Source organism: Papaver somniferum, chromosome 7 (genome assembly GCF_003573695.1).
Source record: "Papaver somniferum cultivar HN1 chromosome 7, ASM357369v1, whole genome shotgun sequence".
Lineage (NCBI taxonomy): Eukaryota > Viridiplantae > Streptophyta > Magnoliopsida > Ranunculales > Papaveraceae > Papaver > Papaver somniferum.
In genome coordinates this window covers 28,429,671-28,453,033 of record NC_039364.1, presented here as the reverse complement: position 1 = coordinate 28,453,033, position 23,363 = coordinate 28,429,671, and the positions used below count along the sequence as shown (strand labels likewise).

The window sequence follows — 23,363 nt, the reverse complement described above, 5'->3', positions numbered from 1 at the left end:
CATAGTCGGCAAGGTGAGAAATCAATAAAATGCCGACGAGTGGTGCATAGACTCGGAATGTTATTCATCTGTAGACCCTTCCGGCCATATGTAGTCGGCATGTTCTTCATTCGTATATCTTGCCGGACATAGGTAGTCGGCATGTTCGTCATCCATAGACCTTGCCGACTATTCACAAAATTCAAAACTGGTTTTGATTGAACTCATGTGACAAAAGTTTTAATCTACTCCATTCATAATTTCAAAAGTTTTAATCTACTCAATTAATTAATCTAAACTCAATTAATTAACGTAATCAGATTTTTTACTGTTAACTAAACAAGGGTATATTAGCCATTTTGAAAATACATAGTTAAGCGGTGGCCTATTTTACTTCTAAATGTCTTGGGTTTTGTCTCATTAGGTATACCCCAATTAATCTGGGTGTACCCAATCAAGCCAGGTATATTAATGACTTATGAAGATTTTTTGAAAAATGTTTCAGTTGTCTTCTGTTTTTTTGTTAAAATCAATATCACATTGAATTTCATCTCTAGTTTTTCTTATCATCATAAGAATTTCTGGTGTATCTTCTCATAACTCAACAAAAAATTATTTAATGTGATTGTCGCTTTAACAACCTCGTTTCGTGAAGGGGGATTTATTGTAGAACTTTCATCATTTTCTTGCCCATGTTTATCAGTTCCCATAAATGCTCTCAATTATTTCTTCATCAGTCAACAGTTGCGTAACCTCATTTTCTTCCGGAAATTCCGGACACATGTTGACATTCGTTGAATTGCGATAACCCTGCTTTTCGATCAAATTTTGCAAGTAATGCGTGATTTCACCGTCTAACTGTTGACCTGAATTGTTTTAAACTTGTGTTATCTACTGATTGAAATTTACAATGAAACAATGTGGGGAATTGAAGGGTGCTTTGATGAATTTAATATTCTACAGTATTTAGAAAAAGAATATATTTAATAATCAATCTCCGAACCCAATACCGATGGCTATTGTGTTCCTCTTATAGGTAGAAGGAGGACCAAGTTCCTAGGATTTAATTAATAGCATTAGATCTCGACCGTCCATCAAAGAAGAGATATTAAGAAATAATCCCAGAAATGGTAACCGACATAAGTTAGCAATATTCTATCATTAACCAAAATTATTACGTGGCCCAAGGGAATATTTCTATGTGTAGAAATATTCTTACAAAAGCAACCGGGAATAGCTTAGTTAAAAGTAACTGGGATTAGTTCATCATCTTTAAAAATATATATATTTGAAAATACGGGGGAAATTGGAAAGAAATACCTTGTGAGTCTAGCACCCCTACAGGAAGACAATTTTCTTAGCACTTAACGCAGTGTACCACATTATGCATCTGGTTTGAGAATAACTTAGCACCATTTCCAGTAGTGTTAGGCTATGTGCAATAAACATGGATGTCAGCCGCACGATGCAATTTTCCTGATGCATTTTTTTCCCCATCACTTGGGTGCATGTATTTGAAGATATACTCCAAGATTACCCGAAATTAGTGATACATTATTCGATCCGCACTATTCCAATACGCATTATTCGATACATTGATCTGTTTGCCGTACTATTTTAAAGTTGGTACAGAGACTTCCCAAGTAGAGATATTAAGGAGCTGGTGTTTCAGTTTTATATGGATGTTTGTTCGGAGTTTGCCTGGAAACCTTGCATGGGGTAGTGAAGGTAATACCATGAAATCCATTTGTCTTCGACTTTCTTTACTACGGAAACAATTTCCTTTCTTTTGAGCAACCATACCGAAAGAGTTGTAAAGGCAATACCATAAATCCATTTGTTCTCGAGTTTCTTTACCCTGGAAACAGTTTCGCCCTTTCTTTTGAGAAACCATACCAACTCTCCTGGCTTTCCTGTTATACAACTATGCGTTTGTAAATGGTGATGTCTTTCTTGAATAGTGCCTAAAAGAAGCATACGTTTTCTAGTGAGAGTTTATATGTAGGTATAATCAGGAATCCATCTGCTAGTTGCGAAGCATAAATTCGACAGGAGAGGTGAGAAATGGTATCACTTTTGCTGCTTTGCACCGTCATCATCAAACTTTCTAATAATATTCTTCCCATCTGATGCCATATTTACCACCATTGATCTCTTACCGCTTCTTAATGAATTGGGAAGCTTCGGAAATTGTGCAATGACGTATTTAAGAATCGGCCATTTGTGTATAAGCTCCTATTGGTGATTGATGAAGAGCGGGAAGTTCGCAAGTTTTAGTTTTTTTTTCCTCTTTACGCGGATTTCTTTTTCTTTCTTTTTAATAGAAAAGATGGGAGTTAGGCTTAGTTTCTCACGGATGTTTTGTCCACCTAGCTGGTGTTAGTAACGTCCAGTTAAGTTTTCGGTGTAAATCCGGTGTAACAAATTAATAAGCTTTAGACTTCTACGGAAGTATTGTATACCCACCTTTGTTTTAACGGTGTTAGTTAAATACCTGGTGTAAACATAGTGTAAACGAAATTTTAATATTCCGACTAATAGAGTTTCGCCAAGTGTCCTCACCGTAGCTTCTGCATTAGAAAAGATCTATTTAGACCCATAGGAAACGAGGGTTTCATCACCGTTAAATGTGAGAGTTTTATTTGTCAAGGCCTTTAAGAGAGAAGATTCATCTAACAAATATTATTACTATTATACTAACCATTTTAGTTTGTACTTTTATTTAGTAAATTAATAACATCATTGATAATTCTCACTGAATCAACAAGGTTGATAATGGGGATACCATTTTGCTTGGGGTGTACCAATATACACATAGGACAAAAAAGCAATTTCTTTTGGGTTGGTACACCCCCAAGCAAATGGTACCTCCAATTAACAGCCTTGCGAATCAGTGTGGAAAGCTTTTGATTATTTAATTGTCTCAAGCAGTCATTCTCATTGCTTAGCATTTTAAGTTATCTTTTTATATTTTCAACGAATAATAAGATATAATCAGTGACGATTCCATGATAAAAATTTAATACAAGCACACTTAGTTTTTGAAAATCATAACCAAAATATGATACACCAAGGAACAATTAGAACATGAAGAAGTAGTATAATCTCTGAATTTGAAAGACGAATGAGAATTTTTAAAGCGGTCGTAGCCTTTTTTCCATTAAATTCAGGATTAAATTTATATAAACCAACAAGTTCAATTTCTTGTCAAATATTTCAAACCTTATTGGATTTCCAAATATAAGCCAATATTTAATTTTTGGTCAGAATCGATCAATATGGTCAGAATCGATTGATGTAAGTAGGTTTTAATGTTAGTTTGCGAGGGAAATGATTTGAATAGGTGCAATTTTAAAAGAATTGTACTTATCAATTTTAAAAGGATACCTTGGAATGCCACTTGGAGAACCATTAAAGCAACCCAGTATATGGGAGGAAATCATTAAGAAATTTAAGAAAAAGCTGGCATCGGGGAGGAGAAAATTTCTTACCAAAGCCGGTAGGATTGTATTTATCAACTCTGCACCTGCAAGTCTTACACTGTTCTATATGTCATTGTTGCAAATCCCAGCGGCGGTAGAATAATTAAACTGATGAGAGACTTCATTTGGGGATCTACTTCAGAGAAGGAGAAGATTGCTTGGATCACTTGGGAAGGTTTATGCAGGCCTAAGGATCTAAGAGGGTTGGGAACAAGAAATCTCGAAATTACCAACAATGCAATGCGAGCCAAGTGGAGTTGGAGATATGCAAACATAAAGCTTTATGGAGGAGAGTGGTGCAGCAAAATGCCAAATATGAAGAGAAACTATTTGGGCGAAAGAAGTAAATTTACCTCATGGGAGAGGGTTCTGGAAAGGCATTCAGAAAGAAAGATAGGTCATAGAAAAAAAATCTAAGCGCAAGTACACAATAGAAAGATCGTTAGGTTTGGAGCGACAGATGGTTTGGTGAGGTAGCATTCTGCATCTCTTACCAACTAGCTTTTAATGCAGCTGCAAAACAAAATGGCTACATTATGGAACTAATAGACAGTGACAACGGGAGATGGACGGTTCAACTACTTCATCAACCATCAGATCAGGAAGCATAAGAATACTCTTAATCTGCTGCAAATTTTGGGAGATCCACCTGCCCTTATAGAAGAAGAGGACTCGTTAGTATACAGATTGGGATCAGAATCTTTAGAATCTTTAGTGAAGGAGTGCTACATGTGGATGACTAATCAACAACATTTTCTATGTCCCTTAGCTTATAAAAGTATATGGATAAAACAAGTACAACCAATGGTTCATTGCTTGGTTAGCAGCTCAAAATGTGATACCTACGGTGGACAATCTGAATAAGAGGGTTATGACATCATTACAAAAAACTGCTGCTTATGTAACTCTCAAGTTAAAGTCGTTGATCATCTACTATCATCTTGTCAGTTCACATCTCAAGTTTGGGATAATTTTCTAGCGAACTTCACCAACAACTAGAATCAAGTCCATTCTGGTTAGGCAATTGGAGAAGTGGTCTGCTAGGAAAGTAGACAAGAAAAAAGGGAAGAAAATTTGTCCAATTGATCCTTTGCAATTATATGGGTATTGTGGGATGAAAGGAATGCAAGAACTATAAGAAAAGGGGCAAAGACTAGAAGTTAAGAGTCTCATATATTTTTGGGGTATGAACTATGGTTGATTTAAAACCATTTCCTTCAATTGGAAGGATGTTTTAGATAGCAGCGGAGAGTTAACTGATGTAATGTGCCTAGGTTGTTGGACCAGGTTGTTTCTTTTTCTTTTCTTTAATAAAGTCTCATCCTTTTCTGGTTCAAAAAAAATATTATTAAAGGATTTGAATATGTTTCAAGTTTAGAAGAATAAGACTTAAGATCATACAAGTTAAGTTTTATGCTTTGGGCAAACTTCCATGGTTCTTTACCTACTTTGTGTATGCTGGAACATAGAGGGGTTAATATATAAAATACTATATGTAGTATGTGCAATAGAGAAGAGGAGACAACAAAGCATATTTTTCTGCGCTGTGATCTTGCAAAACAGGTTTGGGATTACTTTGTTAAGGCCTGTCATGTGAACTGGAGTCTACCTGCAACAGTTCTTGATCTGTTTCAGTCCAAGAAAGGAGTTGTTCTAAATGGCAGAAGGAAGAAAGTTTGGGAGAAGCTCATTTATGCAATCTTATGGCATTTATGGAAGACAAGGAATTGTAGGACTTTTGATGGAAGAATTTTTTTTGTTTTGAAGAAGTCTGTTTAAATATCAAACAATTCATTATTCTTTGGTACTTTGAAAAAGATGTGTTTAGAGGGTATTCTGTAAGTCAAATTTTATTCAATTGGGAAACTGTGTTGCACTTATGATGCAGTGTTAAGCAGTTTCCAGGATTTATATTGTTTACTTTTATTTTCTTCTTAATATAACCTTCTAAATTTCAAAAAAAAGAAAGGCTTAAGATTATATTCATTTTCATTTTAGCCTATTTTAACTCTTTTTCCCAAAAAAAAATAAAATTTAATAGTGAAGGTAACTTAATATTTTTGCCGATCACCTTAATCAGGGTGGGTAAAGAAGAAAAAAACGCTTTAAAAAACTGAGGTCGGCCCTGGGCTAGTGAAGATATGAAATGTCATGGCTTTTGCACTGCCAAACCCCAATTAAATATATCAATGACCTTTCCATCAGAAAAAGAAAATAAAAAAAAATCGATGACCTTCCCGCTCATGGGTTCCATACTTAATTTAGTCGCACTTTATTCCCGTATAAAAACTATTCCACCGACCAAAATTGCATCATGTGACGGATTATAAAAACACTTTATATTAGATTTTTACGAGTGTTCGGCGGCCTAACATTTGGCATGAACGGAATCAGTTGATTTTTGAGAAAAGATACTAGCGTGCTGGTATCAGAGGAATATCTCAGTGCTTATGCATCTAAAGCCGGGTTTTATTTGTTAGACTACTGCATCTTTCGAGAGAATTATATAGTACAAATGCATCCGCCAACATAGATTCATTCGAAAATTATACTATCTCCGTTTCTTAAAAAGAGATATTTTCACTTTTTCATTTTAGCCGGAGGGAGTAACATTGCTAAAGTGGTATCAGTTTACTGGAAAGAATATCAAAATCCATATAAGATGAATCTGAAAACGCTTTGTCTTATATGAATTATATGATGCCCTCGGTAAATTATAAGTTAGTGAACAGGCTTGAGTTGTAAGAGTTAACCTTATAAGATCATGTAAAACAAAGATATTGAATATGTTCAGTAATAGAAGTGGACATATTTCAGAGACATAATTGGATTTGAAAGCAGTCAAGGCCAAATTTCATCGGAAAATAGGTCATTTTTCCAAATATGTTTAAATCACGGTTTAAATGGACGGGTAAAAAATAGTTTGGGTGAAATGGTCAAAAAAAAAAATAGTAAGGATGAAACTGGTTTCATGCTAACTTAAATTTAAAAAATAGCAAGGATGAAACTGGATACATCTTGTGTAAATTAAAAATAAGAAAAAGTATTTGAAAATATGCACGATGAAATTGGTTACGTCCCGCCTATTTTTTACATTTTTGGCCATTTAAACAGTATCAAAATCTAACTGTCCATTTCACCCAGAAATTGTTGATTTTGGTCTTTTTAACCATTTTGTGAAATTTCATGGAGTACTACTGTTTTAGACGTGGGATATACGTACTTACAAGTTACACAGCAGCTACTTGCTGTGAATTACTATAAAGCAAATCACTCTCAGAAGACCAAAACACTAAATCAAATCATTTGGAAACTTGTCTTGGCGGAATTGTAAAATGCAACATTCATCGATAATTTCAGTACTAGCATGCATGCATTATTTCGTCAATCATCTTGTTCAGATTAACATAAGATGAGCCACCAGGTGCAACCGCTTCCTCGCTTTTTCTCTTCCATTCCGTTGCTCTTTTCTTCATTTCCTTGCCCTTTTCACCTTCCATCAATTCTCTCACTAGCTCCTCAACTGCATCCCTCTTCACATCATTATCAATCTCCATACCAATACCCCAATGCTCACACGCATACCTACAATTTGTTTGTTGTTCGGCGAAAAATGGCCAACAAATCATAGGCACTCCCCCAGATATACTTTCCAGTGTTGAATTCCAACCACTGTGTGTCAAGAAGCCACCTATGGCTGGATGGTCCAATACTTCTTCTTGCGGGCACCAAGTTGGAAACAAGCATCTTTCTTTCGTTTCTTCAAAAAACTAGACCGGTAACATTGCTGAATCACCTTGGACTAAATCCGGTCGAATGACCCACAAGAAATTTTGCTTACTATTAGCAAGTCCCCATGCGAACTCGACCAATTGCTGTGTCGTCATGACAGTGATACTGCCAAAATTCACGTACACGACTGAGTTGGGTTCTTTCGTACTAAGCCATTCTAGAGATTCTGTTTCTTCTTTCCATAGATTAGAGCCAATGGACTTTATCTCATCAGTTTGCTGGATTTGATTGATAAGCAAATGAAGACCACCAATTGTATAGATAGGAGGTAATGATAAGTTCCCGGACCGCATTGCGTCTACAACTACATTCTCTAACTCATCAAATGTGTTCAAGATGATACCAGAACTTTTTGTTGCATTCTCGGTTTCCCCAACAAGGTAATCGATCATTTTATCGTTCGGGTCTGTGGTGCGTACAAAAGCAGGGAAATCCTATAGCCGGATATTAATTGAATCCAGGAATTGAATCGACTATTCGTTCAAGGTACCCGTTTGTTAGGCAACTCTCATCTGCAAGAAACAAAAATGTTGTTAGCATTGTGTTTTTCGCTATATGTAAAACATATCCTAGCAAACGTGCATGGGTTTGCGATGATACTGCATACCTTTGAGTGGAATGAGACCCTTTTTCGAGGAGGTGACGGTAATGGAAATAACCCATGAAACCACAAGCACTGGTAGTCCAAAACAGGTAATCTGGAAGACCAAACTCCTTAGCAACTGCAACTGTAAAACTCATAATCCCATCAGAAACCACGCAACTAACACGAGGAACCCCCGGCGTTTCGTTTAGTTTCGTCAGAAGATTTCGAAATGGAACTCCACAGTTTTTCTTGGTGGAAAAACAAAGAGAATGGATATCTTGTGTTGAATCAGCATCAGTTGGAGGTAATCCATCTGGAATAGTATGGAACTGAAAATCAGGTAAACCTTTAACAAATTCAACACCTCTCGACTTGATTAAACATTTATGATTATATTCTGTATTAACAAAAGTAATATGAATTCCTTTGTTATGAAGAAGTTTTGCTAGTTTTAGCATTGGACTTATATGGCCTTGAGCTGGATATGGTATACATACAACATGCTGTGTAACTTGAAATATAGAACTCATTTTTCTTGCTCTCTACTCACTAGAATTCTTTGTTCCACTCTGCAGAGCTTTTGTAATGGTTTAATACCTTCTAATTTTTTGTCTTCTGTTCGTGATATTTTTTGTATACACAATGTGATTTACGTTGTTTTTTTTTTCAGCTCATCCATTACGTGTTACAGTGTCACTTTCGTCTGATCCTCACTCCGCTATTGGAAGAAAAAGAAGATCCATTATTAGAGATACGTCAAAGTAGCACAGAGCTGTGGTCCTGTGGACCTAGTCCCCTTGCGGTTTTCCCTTCAGACTCATCCATGATGTCTAAAACAGTGTCAATTTCTTCTGATCCTAATGAGTGAAATCTGCAAATTGAGAACCAACTGCCAAGAAAAACGGTGCCTCAAACCCCTAACCCCAGATCATGATCCTGTCCGGTTTCCATGCAGCTCATTACCACACAAGAACATCTCTAGTTTGTCCTTTTTGGTCGACCATGTATGTGGACCATGAAATGTGAATACCGTTTCATTGTCTTATTCAAAGTGTTTGGTCTGACACTATTTCTATTTATATCCTTGCTTTTAATCTACTGTTGGTACCACTGTGTTCTTCTATTTCGTGGTTGGCTCATTATTCACATTCTAGGTGATGTGGATTGAAACGGTTGGCCTTGAGCTAACTCGCATATTTGGGAGATTAGTAGTTTGAGTATCTTATAGTGTCCATATAACCATAAGTAAAACGTAGATGGCATCCCAAAGTTTCAGAAAATTTCAATGAGTTTAACGGAGCATATAAAAGATGCCTAAAGTTGTAGAGCATACTAGTGGATTCCTAGTTTCCAAAGGTCCTACGGAAAAGTGATCCCCTGATGCTCTCTTGAAAAATTTCCTACATTTCATACATAAAATTTGTCTTGTGCCAAACTGTTAAGTTAAACCGGAAATGAAATGTTGCAGCTCATTTTCTTGCTCGATGGGGTTAAGCAACTCTAGTGCTTTTGAGGTATTATGCAAAATAAAAGTACAACCCCAATGTGTTGGCTTCAGCTTGAGTTAAGAATGTTCCAGCTCATGCCCTTTCCATTTAGCAACAGACCCTGGAGCTGAGTTTGCAAGTCAGGTCCCATTTTTCCACATGAGCTTGAGTGTCTTAAAATGTTACAGCAACAATAAAGGACAGATAGAGGAAGGACTGAAGGAGTGTTTTATGGGTCTTGCGAATCAACTATTTTAAAGTAATACATTTTAAATCATTCACTCATAGCACAATTTCTCCTACCACAATGACTGGGTAAAGGTAAAATCTCCAACTATTTCTGCTTTATTTACAATTCAACATTTCTAACGTATCATGTACGCCCATTTGAAATACTAGGACCAGTCAAGAATATGTGCGCGGTCACAAAAATAGTGGCCACTTCTGCTCACCTGTGGCATATGAGACGATATTCTTTTTTAGCGGCGAGATGTGTTGTACTGCACTGAAAGCAGCAGCTCGTAAAACATTGAAAGGCCCAAGATCAATTGAGTATGCCTTTTGCAAGCCATCTAGTATTGCCATCATCATTATATTTGCAGGTTTTCTCTCTGATTCAAACTTCTTCAATAGAGAGAGCTGCATATACGAAAAAGGAAAACAGTTTTTATTGGTCAAATCCATAACAGACAACCACTCTTTCAAACCCAAGTAAAGCCAAATCCTAATTCTAATTCAATCGTCATCCTTTTACCAAGAACCTTAGATGGTTTCTTTTATTACAGTTATCTGGTTATTCAACCATTTAACACTCCAATAAAAGAAGACAAAAAAATCCCAGATTAAAAATGAAAACAACTAGAATCATATAAGACTACCAATGTACTATCAACTTCAAATATATTTAGATTTTTTCAGCAGGTTTCTAATGATAAATAGAATCCCACATGAAAGAACTTATCAAGGTAGTTTTAAAGTTCCTTTTAAATCAAAAAGCGGATTTCTTAATAAATGGTTTTCAGTGCAACGCGCAACAAACAAGAAAGCACATAAGAAAGGACTACAAATTATTGCAAGATTCTTTCAAAATTTGAATCACAAGAAAATCCTGACACCTGGTGACTAATTTTATCCATATCACCCAGATGAACTTCACCATGAGCAGTTGATAACTACAACACATTCAGATTTCAAACGGGTTCCCTCATGTACATTATGCAAAAAGCGTTAAAAGAATAATCCTGTAGTCTGAAATTATAAGCATGGTTGAAGAATTTCAAAATTCAGTACTGGCTCATATTGTCTTGATTAAGTTTCATGGTTTATTTATTGGTATACATTCTTTATTGTTGAATGATGTTTCAAAAAGTTCACTACAGTTGGAAAAGATAAGTTATTCAACCGATTGAAGCAATCCGACCAGCTTATCGAATCCAAGTCAAATGCAATCACAATTTAAGAGATCGAAGACATACCTCTCCAATGTCAGTACCCACAGAGATGCCATCAGCAATGATCTTCGAAAGTGCAACTGCGTCTGCGTAACCTAAATTAACGCCTTGGCCAGCCAAAGGATGAACAGTGTGTGCTGCATCACCAATGAGAACTACATGGTTTGAAGCATATTTTTTGGCATGCATCAGTGATAACGGAAACATCATCCTTTCAGAGACTACTTTCACTACTTTAGGTGGCACCTCCCAAGAAAATTTTCCATCTTTACCAAGTAAACCTGGCCGAGGATGAGGACCATATCCATAGTCTAGAGCATGGTTTACTTCCCTCACAAAAATGTCCTCGCTCATCGTCTTACGATCCAAGGCTTCAGTTGGGCTCATACTCCATACAATATTGCTGAAATTGTCACCAACTGGTAAAAGTGCAATTGGACCCGAAGGCAAGAACCTCTGCCAGGCACACTGGTTTTCAGTAGAATGTTCAACAGTGCAGATAACTGCACTCTGAGGATATTTCCATCCAGTTGTTTGGATTCCTGCTAACTCCCTAACACGTGACTGTCCACCATCAGCACCGACCTGAAACAATCAACGGTTTAAGGCCCATCTTTTGAAATAATATTCCTCTTTTCAGAGGTTTGCTTGAAACTTGAAAGTGCAACAGGAGAAGAATATGGAGTCCTTCACTACAAGGGACATTGCCCATTTTAATTCTAAAATTAGGAAATAATCTATCACTAGCAATTTGAGATTACCACCAACTTTGCATATATGCTGTTTCCATCGCTTAGATCCAGCTTTGCCGAGCTACCGCGACTGTGCAACGTAGAATCACCTGAATTGCCATCTGGTCCTTTAGCAGGTGGTCGTGACAATAAATCCATTGAAGTCAGCCTGGAAGGATAGATGGTCTTATGGAAATCTTTATCCTTCATTCAGTAGTACCAAGTATTAGACAATGAAATTACATCTTAACCTCATGTTAATGGAAAAAGCAACATAGATGGAATTCAATGGAGCTACTGGTTATAACGAGTCAGCTATCAGACCTCATTTTGGTTCACATCAAAAGGTTGGACATAATTGTACACATTAAGATAATGAAGTCAAAACTATAAACTACGTGACCAAACAATAGACACAGGCACACAGCATCGAGGATGTACATAGATTAAAACAAGTTAAATAATAAAGTCAGACCAGATAAACTGAGTACAAATTTTCTGACCGATCAATAGACACCAGTATCAGGGATTTGAATGAATCCAAAGTAATATAAACTAACGTAAACGAATTTAAAAGGTGTTAGAATACTATCAGGTGATTTTCTGTTATATGTTAGGTGTTCATCAAAATTCAGCATGGTTCAGTTCATAGGAATCTTACGTCTGAAGTCGATCTTACATTGCCCATATTGTATTATGACCCGTTACAAGGTTCGAGAAGATTTACAACAGCGAAAAGACGATCAGCAACTAGATTTTCGAAGTATGACTGTATCGATCAAATGATTTAAAAATTGAACATCAAGCGAAACAAATTCAAGAAAAATCTTCGGATAACAACATCTTTCATTTAGTTAACTTAACAGATAATCTTGATGTTACCAAAAACAGCATAACTTGATAAAATGGCAAATGCAACACTTTCGGGACAAGCAAGTTGATAGCATGAACTCTTAAAATATTGGGAAATTAATTTATAACGCCCCAAAATGTATAATCATATCCAAGTGCTGAAAGATATACCTTAAAACACGACAATAGAGAACTGTGAAGAACCTTATTCTCCACCACACACCTGAAGACATTCGCAAAAGAAACACATTATTATCTGCTAACGGTACGACAACAATAAGTAAGGGTCGAGATCCGATGAATGCTCACCCTAGCATTTCTTTACCCAGATCCTTTGCATTGTACCTAGTGTACCCTGATCCAGTGTAGTCCCAAACCTACAAAAGTAACAGGGAAACACAAAAGTTCAGTAAATCGGCAAATAAATGAGTCCCAATTTGGGAGATCGGGAGATGCTAAGAGGGAAGCTTCGACATGTTTTAAACAGCATAGTAGGCGAAAAATCTGATAGCAGATGAGCCCACAAGCACTTATGCCTACGAACCATAACATATTCTACAGTTTAACGTAGCAAAACAAAATACTAAAGAAAAAGCATGGGCTCCTGAGTGCCTTACAATTTTAGCTACTTAATAGCCAACTCATCAGCCACTGCCATAACCTCACCAAGGAAAACACGCGAAACATTTTTAATATTCAATTATCATAAGCAAGGAAACCGGGAAATAGTATCAGAAAAGGTATTTGTGCAACTACCTGATGACTGCTCAAGTGCTACTGTGCATGTTCTTTATCTAAGAACTGAATTGGTCATCCTATGCTCGGAGGATTTCATTTACATGGCATTTTTTAAACTTTTTAGGCAACAGAACTTGACAACTTGAATATTACCTTCTATGGTGCAGAATATCCAAGCTTAAAAATTCTAAGATCGACACATTCAGGTAACACGTGAAGACAAACCTTGCCTTCAAAAGTCATAAATGTCTTTTGCTGAACCACACATCAAAAGAAACCTCGATAAGGATGCTTTAAAGGAACCTCACTTCCATTGAGCAGTTCTCAAGATTAAGTCCTCTAACTGATCAGCTACGATGTTAATGCAGAAGAACCCAATATGGTTGCTATAGTGATCGCACAACTGATATGAAATGATTTCAACATTTTTCTTTACAAAAAACAAGAAAAGGATGATTTCATGACAACGAGAAAATGGGAACCATTTAACTTGTTAGCACCCAGGTGGGAGAATTAAAGACTGGAATCAATCATATGCTGTAGATGTTATGTCTTTCGTATATATTAGATGAAACAAACTTTCTAAGATCCAAAGATAACCTCATGAACCCAAGACACGAGCATATAAAGTATATAGAGACAGTCGGGTACTTCTAAGCAAGCTTAACATCTGATGATTGCACCATATATGACTTAACCACCAATTATTACCTGCATCTGATCGAAAATTGCATGTCGATTTTCTTGAACGTATTGCCAAGCACCCACATCTGCAAAGTTGAACTTCAATAAGAAACCAATAAAACATGAGTGCTCTTCTTATAACCCAATAGAGGTTTCATTCTTGAAGACACACTAATGGTTCTGTGGCACACCATACTAACCCAACCACTATCAGTACACGTATGTCGAAATAATCTATCGAATACGTGGCTTGCTCAAAGGCAATGATAGTGCATGACTTTAAAAAACACACTCACATACTCATGTTACCTTATCAAGTATTCAATGAAGGAAAAGTGGAAAACATATTTGAGCATCTTTAAGAAACAACATTAGGCAGTAAGTCCAAAAGGGTGGCTATTCAAATCCTGTTCATGTTTTTCTGTACTTTTCAACATTGTTTTCTAGTTATTTCATTTCCATGTAAGAGTTCAGATTAACTAGCCAAACAAACAATGGTATTTGTATCAGAATATAATCATAATACAGAAGGCCAATCTTTCTTTTTCTTTTTACCTTCAGCCTTGCCAAAAAATGAGATCAATTTAAACACAGGATTCCATATCCATGTTCATGAAATGATGCCTCGTGATGTGTTCTAGGGTTAAGATGCAACAGAGTCAATCAGTTCCACAATGTAGCATTATCAAAATTAGTCAATAAGACTTCAATAAATGTTTCCAGGACCACGCAAACCATAACAGACATGAAATCAAAACTACAGATATGGTAAGTTTCCAGGACCAGGCAAGCTATAACAGACATGAGATCAAAACTAAGAACATTGTAAATTTCCAGCTCCTTTGAACAATATTACAACTCAGCATTGCGGATAGAAACTCCCTAAGCTTAGTAGTTTATGTTCAGTTAATATACACGAGTTTTGATAAATAAAATGGACCAGTGAACCAAAAGAATATATAATTCACATAAACACTGTTTAATAAGTACATCAAATAAAGTACCTTTGAAAAATGAAATTGTAGCTGGAGTGATCGCGCTGACCCTAGGATCAGGAAGTTCACCTTTCTTGATGCCATCCATCCTTCCCAGGGCAGGGTTGCTATCAATTATTGCAACATTCAAATGTTTTGTCAATGGATTGCTAGCTGCAAAGTCCAAAGATAAAAATGACTCAGTAAAGTGAAAAGCATTGTATGAAATTTCATATTTGAGAACCTTCTGCAATTAATAATATCGAACTGTCATTTTTCAACCTTCCCTTAGTGATACTATGACTATGAGTTATTAGACGACCATACCTAAGTTTCCAGAATCCCACCTCAACAATCCCATAGAAGACAAAGACATTTGACAAACCTCCAACTACTTTGAAACAAGAGAACAATCCATTTTCATGTATTTGACAACTAGGCAAGTAACAAATTCCATATTTCTAATGAACTAACCAATGTGTTTATTTTACTGACACTTCGAATGATTCAATTTTAGCTTTGGCAATACTATATCTATGGCATGTTATGATTACGACAAAGCAAGACTCTAAAACTTGTTATAGAGCAACCATAAGATGAGAGCTGAGACATTGAGAATCAATAGTTAAACAAGACTCACAATATATAAACAACATTACGTTGCCAACCTGGTCTGGACTACTGAATAAATCTGCTACCAAGATGTCCATTGAAATGGATATCATCCAAGGACATGAATCAGTTACTATTGCAACAAGTTAGTCGAAATTGTTGCTTAGGTCTGAGTGATCAACAATATATCAAATCAACACATTAAGGATTCTAGATGGAAGTTCATATTCATCAGTATCGGAACTTACACAGAGCACAAGCAAGAGCCATCCCAACCATGCCTCCTCCAACAATAGCAATGTCATGCTGGTCCGCATTACTTGCTAACCCAGACTTCAGCTTGTGCTCCTATGCATTTGAAGCAAACTAATTAGCACCTTGAAAGAGTTCCAGTTGAACAAAAATGAAACTCTTTAAAAAGCAGTGATATTCTAAAGATAGTAGGCGTGAAGAAATTAAAATATGAGCATAGAAAGACAAATATCATGATCACAATAAAAAAAATCGAGGAATAATTTATAAACCGGCAAAGATTTATAATGAGCAAAAACAAAGCAAGCGTTAAAATGTAGCGGGGAAATGCTTTTATCGATCACAATAAATAGGACATTATCAGATTAGGTGAACAGATTGAAGAATAGCAAGTTTAAACGTTGTGATCCACCTTTGCAAGTGAAAGGAGGAAAAGTGAACTGTAAAATGGAGCACAGTTACCTAGATAAATTGAATGCTTAAATAAATCGGGTAAAGTCATTTGATTTAAGTAATGTACTAGGCTGACCTTAATGACCCAATCAGCTCTAAAGATGAAGCAGTCAATAAAACACTCAGCAAATTACAGAAAGATTGTAGCAGTACCTAATTGTGAACGGAAATTACCAACCGAACTATAAATTGAACTACCAGTCCAGCTCACACTTTCTAGATCTGCTGACTTACTCAATATGCGACTTCCTCAAATGCATTGAGGGCCGGGAACAAAGTTCTTATAGATTCATTTAAGTTTTTTGGGGTCGCATTGACCTTTTTTTCTTAATTCTTTTGTAATTAATCTTTGCTTTCAATAAAATTTTTGACTTAGCAAATAAAAAGAAAAAGAAGACTCATTTAACATACACCGTCGTTAATAACACAAGATGTATTCAATACTGAACTACAAATCTAACAAAAACTTGTAATCATGGAAACCTTTTGCAAGAAGAAAGAGCCAGTCAGAAAATCATGTCTCTTTAATACCCCCACTTTTTATTGTGCCAAGTTCTAGCTAGATACCATGTAGTCAAGGGTACTCATTAAGTTTGAAGTTCCACCTATCGAATATTCTACTTAGAGCAAATCGAGTATCTCAAATTATAACTACTGGTGTTATTTCACACTCCAGGTAAAACACTGCAAAAATAATATAACGACAGACTAACACTACAAATATATTATTGATCAGTTAACTAGAGTCTGAATGATTATCAACTGATTCGAAGAAACAAAATCTGCCAAGTAATTATGACAATCCAGGATAGAAAGAAAAATTTAGAAAAATGTTCATCCACGCACAAGGGCATTTCATATTTTTGCATCGATTATAAAAGGTAAAACTTTGTACCCTTGCCAGCGCATCATTACTAAAACCCTTCTTTGAAACTTTGATCGCGTCAATGGTGTTTGCTACCGCTTTTCTAGCAAGATACCTATACCAAATAAAATATCAGTAATCAGTATCCCAGAAAAAATACGTAATCACCACTTACTACTTACTCTTTGCAATTCAGTTCATCGCGAACTACAGAAAAATAACCTTAGATAAGCATCTGGACACAGTGTGTCCAAATACACGTATGACCATTATGTAACTAACAATTCAAAACAATTACAGATAATTTTCCAATTAAATTGTGTTCAAACACCAAACTTTAAAAGTTGTTCCCATTTTAAAGGCTTATCTAGTCTTACAAACTGCTGAAATATTTTGGCTACATGGTACTCATTAGAACACAGGCGCCTACCTAGAAGAGAGACAATCAATCTTGACCCGCATCTTTGATTTCTTCAGTAAACTGCAGTAGGTTTAGAAACCTGGTTTACAAACACTGGATATTGCTGGCAGTTCACAGATAATACTTAAAATCCGCAAAATCTCCCATGTCAATTAAGCCTCGAGTTACCTGATAAAACACAAATCAATGTAGAATTAAGACATACTTAGATACACAATACCACCCCAGTGCTTTACCGAAACCCAAGTAACAGATTCCAAGTCTAGTTTCCAAAGCCATATGCATGCTAAGGATGAAAACATATATATACTATATACCCTTTTGCATCCTAATGCTGATCTTATACAAGTCCAAGTTACTAGAAAGGGTAATAATCAACAACAATCGACTAAGTATACACAAATTCCAAAACCCTAACCAAATCAGCCAACGAGACTAAACCCTGTCACAAAATGATTCAAGACAGACATAATTTCTGGAATCATTGTTCTATAATGGAAATAGAGTAAGAAAAGTTGAGGTAAATAATAAGATTAACACGGGCAAATAAAACCCTAAATCTTACCTTTTATCATCCTTTCGATCTTCTTCGTTTTCCCCCTCTCTCTGCCGTTTGTCTACTTGCTTGCTCTCACTCGATCTCGATTACCCCCTCTCCTTCTCTTCTGTTCTCTTCTCTTCTGTTTTTGTTTGTTTAGGATTTTGCTTTCAGGTGTTTGCCGATTTTGGTTGCGTTTGGCGGCATTTAGTCTTCATTTGGCACAAATGTATAGAAAGCTACAAGCCGGTGAGTCGGTGACACGCAAAAGAAAATGCATTTGGCGTGGTACCAGAAGGACCACAGGTCCAAAACCGGGGAAAATGCAAATGGCGTGGTAGAAGTGGGACCTTTTTTTTTACTCCGTCGATAAAAAGCAAAGAATGTACACGAAATTAGGCCATGTAATGAAAAAAAGAAGTTCGAGTTGGTATCTCCATACCTGGCTTCTTAACCACATGGTATTGAGTTGCGCAACACTCCACCTTCCAAATCTTCCAATACCGAATAGCAGCAGTAGGGTGCACTATCGCCTTCCAAATTAACTTTGTTGTTGTACTTTCCTCATAAATAGTTCTCAAAGAAGCCTTAGCAGACTTGACAGAGTAAACACCTTTTTGATCCAAGTCCCAGATTTTATAATCATCCCTACCAATTATAACCGGTAAATTGTCTACATCAATGCCAACTGCAACCATCAAAATATGGACCTTTGAAGGAATTACACAGGTCGCATTAACAATTAAATCACCAACCTTCGATACAAAATCATTTTTCCCTTTTGGAGTTATGTCAACCCTCTTAGCGATGGAGAAATTGCCACACCAATTATCAAAATGAAAAAGCGGGGGTCTAACAACATCACCCAATATTTCGCTTAGCAATCTGTATGGACAAACTCCAATATACTTTTTATGAGAATCAACTAGACAGTTAGACTCAATCAATAAAAAGATATATCAAAGAGTTTATATCTCAATCTCTCGATTTGTTCTTTACTCAAGCAAATGGAAATCTGCGAGTCTTTATCAAAGAGAGATAACTTGGACGGTACCAAAGACCAATGTCCAAGGATCAATCAATATCAATCAATAACCAAAGGTTGGATTTCCAGTTGATGATCTTTAACGCACAACCTGTATTATTTCAATTATATAAAAAAATAATGCGGAAAAGAAATAACACAGACACCAAAAGTTTTGTTAACGAGGAAACCGCAAATGCAGAAAAACCCCAGGACCTAGTCCAGATTGAATACACACTGTATTAAGCCGCTACAGACACTAGCCTACTCCAAGCTAACTTCGGACTGGACTATAGTTGAACCCCAATCAGTCTCCCACTAATTCAAGGTACAGTTGTACTCCTACGCCTCTGATCCCAGCAGGATACTGCGCACTTGATTCCCTTAGCTGATCTCACCCACAACCAAGAGTTGCTGCAACCCAAAATCGCAGACTTGATAATAAACAAATCTGTCTCACACAGAAAAGTCTATCAAAGGATAAATCTGTCTCCCACAGATAAACCCTAGGTTTTGTTCCGTCTCAAGATATGAAATCAAGGTGAACAGGAACCAATTGATAATCCGGTTTTATATTCCCGAAGAACAGCCTAGATTAATCAACCACCTCTCTACAATCCTTCCTAACCACACAGGTGGTTTGTCGAGGAATCACAAACAGTGAGACGAAGATGTTTGTGACTTCTTTATCTTGCCTATCGGAGAACTCTCACGATCTCAAGCCAATCAAAGATTGTACTCGTACGATAGAAGATGCAAGATCAGATCACACAACTACGATAAAAGTAGTATCGGTCTGGCTTCACAATCCCAATGAAGTCTTTAAGTCGTTAACCTGGTTTTAGAGAAGAAAACCAAAGGTTAAAGTAGAATCGACTCTAGAGAGCGCACTAGTATCACACAGACGTGTGGGGATTAGTTTTGCACAATGCTAGATATCTCCTTTATACATCCTTCAAATCAGAGTTTTGCCTTAGTTACAAAGAAATACATATTCACCGTTAGATGAAAACCTGATTTGATTCAAGATAATATTTCTCAACTGTTAGATTGAAAACTTAGCTTGTCACACGCACTTGGGTAGACGTTTACTGGGTTTGTGAAAACCATGCCCAAACGTGTATGTATATGTTGGTTCAACATAGTAACCCAAAAGGTTAATAATATGAGCATTTCATATTAACCTTGTTCTTCTTCACCATAACTAGTTCAATTGACTCAAATGAACTAGTTAAAGAGTTGTTCAATTGCTATGAGATCTTATGTAACTACACAAGACACAATTGAAACAAAGATGATTCGATTCGATTGAATCGGATCATGAACTTTAACCACGGTTTGCATAAAGCATTCCTTAGTAATTTAAGTTTCATGTTCAGAGCAGATCTTTAGATCATAACCTCTTAAGCTCACAAACAAGTTCGCGGACTTAAGACAACCGGTGGAGTTTTCCAAACTCAGCAGAAAATCTCGGCAAAGTGACTTTCGCCAGTTTGCGGACTAGGTTCGCGGACTGAGTTCGCGGACTTACACGCAAACGAGTTTTTGGAAAATCCCAGTAGAAATTCTCGGTACAAGAACTTCCGTCAGTTCGCGGACTGGGTTCGCGGACTTGGCAAAGCCAATTCCTCCGGTTTCTCTCAATCAACAAAGTTCGAAAACTTCGTATTAAGGAATACATGGTTATGTAATCTAAACTCTCATTCCAATCATTGAGACATTCTCAGAGGACGTTATATGGCCTTTATTCACAAACCGTTTCGCGTCAGAGCAATTCTCAAAGTAATTGAAACTTTTCATGACTTTCGTCACTAGGTGAAGATAAACTTGACCAAAGCGAAACGCTTTACCAACACATGATTTCGAGATATAGATAGGCGAGATATACTCGGATCGAAATATCAAATGTGTATGATCTAGTCTATATAGCATACGACTTTTGTCTCATAAGAAGTAGGAGATAGAAGAGATAGACTTTTGAGTGATAGATAAGTTCAGGTCTCCACATACCTTTTTGTTGATGAAGTTCCACGGTTCCTTGAGTAGATCTTCGTCGTTGTATGATGAATCGCCATGAAGTCCTTGAGCTCAACTACACTTTTCTATCCTAGTCCGAGACTTAGCTATGTAGACTAGAAATCAAGATTTATAGTTTTGATCACTAACATTGACAAACATGCTTGAGATAGCAACGCATGCGAGGTCGACCGAGCTATGCTCTAACACAAAATATAAGGAAGGATTCATGCTATTACCTATAAAGCAACTCGTATAATATTCTACAAAGTTATAAATCCATCTCACTCCCGGGAAGACCGAAGGCATAAGCTTATAATCTATCAAATTCTCATTCTTCTTGAAATATTTTGTCTTAAAAAACATAGACTAGACCTTGTCCGAGTCTCTAATGTTCAACCACAACTTCATAAGCATCGCTTTGTTGATAACAACTGAGTTTTTAATGCCTAACCCTCATTCCTTACAAGGGAAGCAAATACTATCATAAGCAGCCATAAAATAATTGTGTTTCTTAGTATTACCAGACCACAAGAAAATTCTGAATGGCACTTTCACTAAGTTCAATCATTTTTTTAGACAAAGATATACTATCATAGAATGAATACATAGCTGGCAATCACAGATCGAACCATAACCAATATATCTTGAAAAGATAACAACTTACTACCCAACCAGCCAACTAATCCATTATCTTCTCAACTACTTGCTTGACATGAATATTACGAATAATATTCGGCTTGAGTTAACACTCAAAGTATCTGTCAGGGAAAATAACCTTTCCTATACCATGACATGGCTCTTCCCCTAGAGTAGGAACCACCACTATAATAAAATTTACTCTTTTGTTTGTTAACCAATCGATTTGAAGCGTGTTGGTACATCATTAACATCTCCATCAAGCTTTTCAGACTATGCCAATTGCCTTTACAAAAAACTAGAATATCGTTAGCAAATACTGGGGCAACACCTTTCTTTTTAACCATGCAATTTAAACTCTTAATAGTAAACAGTTTAGAGAGATTGCGGCTTAAGACATCTTCAACGAGCTCAAAACTCAAAGGTGGAATGGGGTCACGTTTGCGCAAACCCCTATTGATACTGAAAAACCTTCAAAGCTACCATTGACTAAACTAAATTCTTGCAGAGTGCAGAATATTTAAAATCCAACTGCACCATGTTTTATAGAAACCACACATACAAAAAATCTCAGCCACAAAGTCCCAGCCAAACTATATCAAAAGCTTGTGAAGTATCCATCTTGAGACCCACATTTTCATGCTTTCTATCAACTCTAATTTCATTAATCATCTCAGAGGAGAAAGCAATGCTTTCATGAATACTCCCCCCCCCCCCCATAAAAGTCACATGCTCCTCAGAAACCAAATTTCCATCACCTTACCAAACCTTATAGCAAGTCGTAGTAAAGATCTTGAAAAAGAAATTGTTAAGGCCAATTGGCCTATGACCTTTAATTGCATCAGGCGCCATATTCTTAGGAATCAAAACAGTAAAAATATAGTTGATATCATTTGGAATTTTCTTCATCTCCCAATAATTTATGATGACACGAATAAGATCATCACTAATCACATCCCCAAAATGTCTATAGAATATGCCCGATAAACCATTAGGCCTGGGCGCACTATCTGGTCCCAAATCAAACACATTTTTTTTTTAACTCTAGGCATTGCATCCAGTAAAATACGCTCTTCTTCAAAGATACTCTCATGTTCAATATTAAAAAACTTATCATCGCTATTAGGAACTCCACCATTGACTTTTTCCTTATGATAATTGACAATGTACAACAACAACCTTGATGTTCAATCAAGGTAAGCAGGGTCATATATATCACATGTGGGAAAAGGCTCTAAAAGGGCTTCAATCTTTGATCATTAACCTTTGAAAAACTACTACCATTCAATATCTTAGTCTCAATAGCACCACGAGGAAAAACAATGCATACTATGAAAAGGACCCGTCCACCGAGAACATAACTTCCCGGTAAATAGATGCAAGCGGGTATCATTACAGAAGAACTTTGTGAAAACGATTTTGTTAAAATATTTTTAGCATGTACAAGTTCCATTTTATTCTTATACTCATTAGCACTATCGTATGAATCTCTATGAATATCTTCCAACTTATTCATTTGGAGTCTCCTTTGAGCTTCTGCTTTGTCAAGTGAAAAATAAACCTGCTTAGCCGCCCAATAGGATCCATGCTCTAACTCAACAAGCAGGTGATATGCCTTTCCAAATACAAGTCGATAATATGATATTCCAATAAGGGTCTTATACGTAGTATGGTGAGCCCATAAGGTATGAGTAAGCCTCGACGACCAGTCTCTAAGATATGTATAATCTCCCTATTGGAAACCTCCACTTGACCACTAGTCTGTGAGTGATATGAGCTTTGTGAAT

General features: G+C 36.5%; 1 protein-coding gene and 1 pseudogene across 1 annotated transcript; both read right to left on the bottom strand.

Annotated features, from left to right (window-relative positions):
• Positions 1 to 6,823: 6,823 nt before the first annotated feature.
• Positions 6,824 to 8,369, bottom strand: LOC113294435 (annotated as a pseudogene).
• A 1,162-nt stretch (positions 8,370 to 9,531) lies between these two features.
• On the bottom strand, positions 9,532 to 18,135 carry LOC113296811 (ubiquinone biosynthesis monooxygenase COQ6, mitochondrial-like). The gene is made up of 11 exons (XM_026545159.1): positions 17,925 to 18,135; positions 17,369 to 17,527; positions 16,969 to 17,053; positions 15,617 to 15,716; positions 14,787 to 14,930; positions 13,810 to 13,868; positions 12,670 to 12,737; positions 12,532 to 12,583; positions 11,539 to 11,712; positions 10,802 to 11,362; positions 9,532 to 9,965 (listed from the first exon to the last, which is right to left on the bottom strand). Exons 2-11 carry the CDS (start codon positions 17,398 to 17,400, stop codon positions 9,750 to 9,752), a joined length of 1,491 nt encoding a protein of 496 aa, XP_026400944.1. The 5' UTR covers positions 17,401 to 17,527; positions 17,925 to 18,135; the 3' UTR covers positions 9,532 to 9,749.
• Positions 18,136 to 23,363: the final 5,228 nt, after the last annotated feature.